The sequence below is a fragment of the Arachis ipaensis genome, chromosome B09 (genome assembly GCF_000816755.2).
Source record: "Arachis ipaensis cultivar K30076 chromosome B09, Araip1.1, whole genome shotgun sequence".
NCBI classification, from domain to species: domain Eukaryota; kingdom Viridiplantae; phylum Streptophyta; class Magnoliopsida; order Fabales; family Fabaceae; genus Arachis; species Arachis ipaensis.
The window spans coordinates 40,152,693-40,159,017 of record NC_029793.2 but is presented as its reverse complement, the minus strand read 5'-3'; the positions used below and the strand labels follow the sequence as shown (position 1 = coordinate 40,159,017).

Below are 6,325 nucleotides of genomic sequence, written 5' to 3'. Positions count from 1 at the left end.
CCTCAGATGATTAGCCGTGCTGTGACAGAGCATTTGGACCATTTTCACAAGAGGATAGGATGCAGTCATTGGCAAGGGTGATGCCTCCAGACGATTAGTCATGCAGTGACAGCGCATCGGACCATTTTCCAGAGAGGATTAAAAGTAGCCATTGACAACGGTGATGTTCTTACATAAAGCCAGCCATGGAAAGGAGTAAGACTGATTGGATGAAGACAGCAGGAAAGCAGAGGTTCAGAAGAACGAAAGCATCTCTATACACTTATCTGAAATTCTCACCAATGATATACATAAGTGTTTCTATCCTTATTTTCTATCTATTTATTATTTATGTTCGAAAACTCCATAACTATTTTATATCCGCCTGACTGAGATTTACAAGGTGACCATAGCTTGCTTCATACCAACAATCTCCGTGGGATCGACCCTTACTCACGTAAGGTTTATTACTTGGACGACCCAGTGCACTTGCTGGTTAGTTGTATCGAAGTTGTGAATGAAAAATGATTTATTAAGACGTGCGTACAGAGTTTCTGGCGCCGTTCAATATTTTTCTTATGGTTTGTGGCATAAAAGATTAGGCCACTCAGCATACAAAACAGTTCAGTTAATATTGAATCAGTGTAATTCTTGTGATAAACGTATGAATAATACTGTAACTCATAATTCTGTGTGTGAAAATTGTGCTCATGCCAAAATGCATAAAACTACATTTTCTAAACCAATAACTATGTATATATCTCCTTTGCAATTAGTGTTTTTAGATGTTTGGGGTCCAACTTCCTTAATATCTCATCTTGGTTTTCATTATTACGTTACATTTTATCGATGCATACTCTCGCTATGTTTGTACATACTTATTGCTCAATAAATCACAAGTTTTTCAAGCATTCAAACAATATAAAGCTTATATAGAAAATCTGACAAGGTTGTACAATAAAACAATTTCAAATTGATAATGGAACCGAATATACATCTCATGTTTTTAATGATTTTTTAGCGAAAGAAGGTATTCATTACAAGTATTACAGGTATTACTACGTCAATGCCACTACTGTACTAGGATGAGGCTGTCACAAGCAACTTACTTGATTAATAGACTTCCATCCTAGGTTCTATCTAATAAATCTCCCTATGAATTTTTATTTTCATAAATTCCTGATTATAGTATGTTGAGAGTATTTGGTTATGCATGCTGTCCTTGGTTAAGATCTTACAATAGACATAAACTTGAAAACAGGTATCAAAAAATGTGTTTTTCTTGGATACTCCCTAGATTTTAAGGGTTATAGGTCTCTTTCATCCAGTAGAAAAATTTATGTTTCTCGAAGCGTTCATTTTGATGAAACACATTTCCCATATTCTGAATTATTCACTAATAATTTTTCTGTTAAGAAGTTAGCTCAGCCCATAAATAGTCATGATTTTGCTCCTTTGTTCACCCGCCATAACTTATAGCTACTCATGTTCCTATTGAGAATAACACTTCTCAATCAGCTAGTGCTACTCTCTCTTTTAATACTGATCGTTTGGATAATCTTGCCCATGAGCCTCTTAATACCACCCTGAGTTCTGATTTACCCCTTAACTCCACTTCTATCCCTATTTCAGGCATAAAAATTTAACTCCCTCACTTAGATACTCATGTCACTATAGCTCATTGACCTTCTATTAAACATTCAACACTCAATACTAATAGACATTTTATGGTTACTAAATCTAAGGCTCAAACCCATACTCCCAATGTTTTAAATTCTGTTGTTGCATCCCCTGATTACACCCAACAACCACCAAAATCAGCTAAATTAGCTATTACTCTTTCTCACTGGCATAGGGCTATGAGAGATGAATATCAAGCTCTTATGAAAGCTAATACCTGGACTGTAGTGCCACCACCATATAATGCCAAAATTATAGGCAATAAATGGGTCTTCACTATTAAGAAATAACTGGATGGAACTATACAAAAGTACAAAGTACGATTTGTTGCTCAAAGCTTTTATCAAGAGGAAGGCTTTGACTTTGAACAAGTTTTTAGTCCTGTGATTAGGCCAGCTACAATTCGGTTAGTCTTGAGTATAGCTTTATCTAAAAACTGGGTCTTGAGGCAATTTGATTTCAATAATACTTTTTTGAATGGGGATTTAAATTAGGTCTTATATATGCAACAACCTGTTGGGTTTGAACAAATTCCTTCCAATTATGTTTGTAAATTGCATAAATCTATTTATAGATTAAAACAGGCCCTTAGACAATAGTTTACCAAATTAAGCTCTACACTTCATTATTTTGGTTTTTGAACACAAAATTTGATACATCTTTATTTGTTAGGTAAGATTGTGGTTCTGTTATGTACCTTTGGTGCTATGTCAAATGATATAATCGTTACACAAAACAATGCTACTAAAGTATAAACTCTAATTTCTTCACTGGACAGCATGTTTTCTTAAAAGGACTTAGCACTTTAAATTACTTTTTGGGTATTGAGGTTCAACGAACAATTCAGGACAACTGCATCTATCCCAAACCAAATATATCAATGATTTATTGACAAAATTGGGGATGGCAGCATCCAGTTCCATGTTCACTCTAATGATATCTTCTCTTCAATTTCTCTCTACAGACTCAAAAAAGTTTGACGATCCAAAGATTTTTAGAACAGTGATTGGCTCTTTACAATATTTAACTATCACAAGACCTGATATAGCATATGTAGTGAGCAATTTTAGTCAATTTATACATTCAACTCTTGTTAGTTGGATAATTAGCTTGTTAATTATAGAAATTAGTTTGTCATAGTCAGGTTAGTAAAATTAGTTATTCTCACTTACATGTATGTATATATATGTGACAGCAAGATTTGTAAGAGTTAAGAAAAGAAAATGAAAAATACCGAAGGCACTTTTTTGCTCCCAATTTTCTCTCTCTCTCGAACTGTCTCTCTCACCTTCTACAATCCCCTTCTTCTTCTAATCAACAATTGATTCAATCATGGACGCAGAACAGAGCAGTTTCAACATGGTGCGGTGAGCGTTCCATAGATTGAATCCTTCATTTCTTCTTTGTACTCTCTTTGTACTCCCACCTCTTAATTTCTTCTCTTTCCTTAAACTTACACTATAGAGTTTGATGAGAGTTTTTCACTCCACGATCTTGTGATATTGCTGTGGTGAGAACTCCATTCAACGGGATTAAGGGAAGAAGATTCTGAATCGGTCATTTACTAGATTCATTGATCAAAGATTTCAATTCCTACTCCAATGGATTCCAACCACACCCCGAATCTTGGAAGCATCGATCTCCAACTTTTGGCCCAAATTGTGGCGCAAATCACTAGTATGCAATCCGCATCGACGAAATCAACTGTGAGCCCTCATCTCGATTTGGCTAGTCCTTATTATTTGCATCCAGCAGACAGTCCAGGTAACCGCTTGATTTCTAGGGTTCTTGATCATCAGAATTATCACAATTGGTCGCACTATATGCTGTTAGCGCTTAAATCAAAGAACAAATTGGCCTTTATTGATGGTACTCTCCCGAAGCCACCCGTAGATGACCCGTTGTTTGAGGCTTGGGATCGTTGCAATACTTTCGTCGTCTCCTGGATTCATCTTTCTCTAAGCAGTGACATTGCTCAAAGTGTAATGGGAAATAGTATAGGCAAGGATTTATGGCAAGAACTCAAAAATCAATTTTATCAAGGGGATGTCTTCAAGATTGCTGAGCTCCAAGAGAAGTTGTTCTCAATCAAGCAAGGTGATCTGTCTGTCACTCATTATTTCACCAAACTCAAAGGAATTTGGGAAGATTTGGAAACTTTTAGATCCCTCCCACAGTGCAACTGCACACCGAAATGCACCTGTGTCTTTGACACGGTTAGCAATTATCAAAATGATACTTTTGTGGTGTGATTCTTGAGGGGCCTCAATGAACAATTTGGAAGTGCTCGATCAAACATTATGCTTATGAACCCTCTTTCCTCCATTGATTCTGCCTATTCAATGATGCTGCAACAGGAACGGAAACTCTTGGGCACTGACATTGTTAAGCCGAGCCCTTTGTTGAGCACTGCTTCATCACACACTTTTCAGTCTCGAGGCGGTCGAGGACGCGGTCCAGGTGGCAGAGGAAGTTCTAAGCTCTGTGCTTACTGTGGTAAAACTGGACATCTCATCGACACTTGCTACCGCAAGCATGGAATGCCTCCACATCTTAAGAAACAGAACCAAATCAATAATCTCACAGCTGAGGATGATGATTACGGTGAACCAATTATCTTGTATGAGAATCAGGGGGAATCTTCACATTCAAAGTTTACTTCAGAGCAAAAAGATGCACTACTGGCCCTTTTGCAGCATCATGGAGCCAAGGTCAATCATAATATGAATCAAATTGCTCCAGCCAATGACACCACTCCTGGTGAGCATCACTATGCTGTCATGTCCATTTGTTCACAGCACAATGACTCTTGGGTCATCGACACTGGAGCCACCATACATGTGACATATAAGTTAAATGCATTTGATTCGTACCATAAAATCAAACCAGTAAAAGTTAGATTACCAAACAACCAAATCATCAATGCATCTATTGCGGGTCGTGTCATTTTTTCAAAATCTTTATACCTTACAAATGTCTTCTACATTCCATCTTTTGCATACAATTTAATTTCTGTTTCACAACTCATTTCATCACTTGACTGCCAATTTGTTTTCAATAAATTTGGTTGTGAGATACAGGACCTTCCAACATGGAAGATGATTGGAGCAGCTGATTACTCTAATGGCTTGTATACACTGAACACCAGCACCACCATACATAATACACTTCAATGCAGCTCACATGACACCACGATGCACAACACTGAACTGTGGCACCTCAGATTGGTCCATGTTCCTTTCAATAAATTGCAATTCTTACATGATTTGTTTCCTTCAATTTCTAGTTCAAACTTTAATAAAATTGTGGCTGCAAAGCCGTGTGATTCTTGTCAATTTGCCAAACAAAAGAGACTCTCTTTTTCTACTAGTCATAGCAAATCTAATGCAGTGTTTGACATTATACACATTGATATCTGGGGGTCCTTTGAATATTCTTTCTACTAATGGTAACAAGTATTTTCTCACTATAGTAGATTACTACAGCAGATACATGACGAACTAGATTTCTATCGGTAAAGAATTTTTATTAAAATAATCACGTTGTAAGTATAGTTTCTAAACCAACAGAGAATCCTTTCGTACAAAAACTTTGGTTGTCACAAGTAACAAAACCCAATAAAATTTATAACCGAAGTATTTAAACCTCGGGTCGTATCTCAAGGAATTGCAGGAAAGTATGAATTATTATTGGTTATGGAAAGAGGTGTGTTTTTGGGTTTTTTGAATTAAAGAACAAGTAAATTAAATGACAAGAGAAATAAATTAATAATTATGAAAGCTCTTGGCAAGGTATAAAAATTAGAAATCCCTTCCTAGTTATCCTTATCGGGTGTGATGAGAATTGTTTATCGCTCCCACTTAGTTAACCCTTACTAAATAAAGGAAAGTCAAGTGGACCAATCAATTTGATCCTCAAGTCCTAGTCAACTCCTGTGGAAAGACTAGCTTTAGAGCGATCCAAATCAATTAGCAGTTTCTAATTCTCAATCAACCGCTGAGTTTGATAACTCAAGTGTTACCAATTACTTAACCAAAGACAAAAGGGGAAAATAAATCTAAATTAAATTGAAAGCATCATAAATAGAATAAAACAATCATTAATTTGAAATACCTCAAATTATATTAAATAGAATATTCAAATCTAACATGAAGTTCATAAGCCAAATTGAAAAGATAAATAACAATTAAAGTAATAGAATAAATAAAAGTAGAAAATAAATTAAAGGAATATTGAACCTGTGATTGAAGAGAAGTAGCCTAATCATAATAGAAATCCTAAATCCTAATCCTAAGAGAGAGGAGAGAACATCTCTCTCTAAAAACTACATCTAAACCTAAAATTGTGTATTCTGAATGTTATATGAATTGTTGTATATGTTGTATCTCATTGAATGAATGCATTCCCCTACTTTATAGCCTCTAATCTGTATTTTCTGGGTCGAGAACTGGGCCAGAAACAGCCCAGAAATCGCTGATTGCGAATTTTGTCATGCTGATTTTCGCAGATGCGATGTGTGCGCGTGATGCACGCGTCCGTGTCATCTATCCTCAGAGAAACTATAGCAAATTATATATCATTTCAAAGCCCTGGATGTTATCTTTCCAACGCAACTGGAACTGCCTCATTTGAACATCTGTAGCTCAAGTTATAATTATTTGAGTGC

General features: G+C 36.1%; 2 protein-coding genes across 2 annotated transcripts; both read left to right on the top strand.

The window, feature by feature from the left end:
• On the top strand, positions 2,920-5,025 carry LOC107615525. Its single transcript, XM_021112146.1, has 2 exons — positions 2,920-4,419; positions 4,740-5,025. Exons 1-2 carry the CDS (start codon positions 3,960-3,962, stop codon positions 4,772-4,774), a joined length of 495 nt encoding a protein of 164 aa, XP_020967805.1. The 5' UTR covers positions 2,920-3,959; the 3' UTR covers positions 4,775-5,025.
• Positions 3,261-3,911, top strand: LOC110266826. The gene has a single exon (XM_021111857.1). The coding sequence runs from the start codon at positions 3,261-3,263 to the stop codon at positions 3,909-3,911; it is 651 nt and encodes a 216-aa protein (XP_020967516.1).

Excerpts from the sequence above, each read along its gene's own strand:
- LOC110266826 (XM_021111857.1), top strand. The coding sequence starts at position 3,261 with ATGGATTCCAACCACACCCCGAATCTTGGAAGCATCGATCTCCAACTT.
- LOC107615525 (XM_021112146.1), top strand. The coding sequence starts at position 3,960 with ATGCTTATGAACCCTCTTTCCTCCATTGATTCTGCCTATTCAATGATG. Across the intron at positions 4,420-4,739 it reads AGCCAATGACACCACTCCTG|GACCTTCCAACATGGAAGAT; the intron begins GTGAGCATCACT and ends TGTGAGATACAG.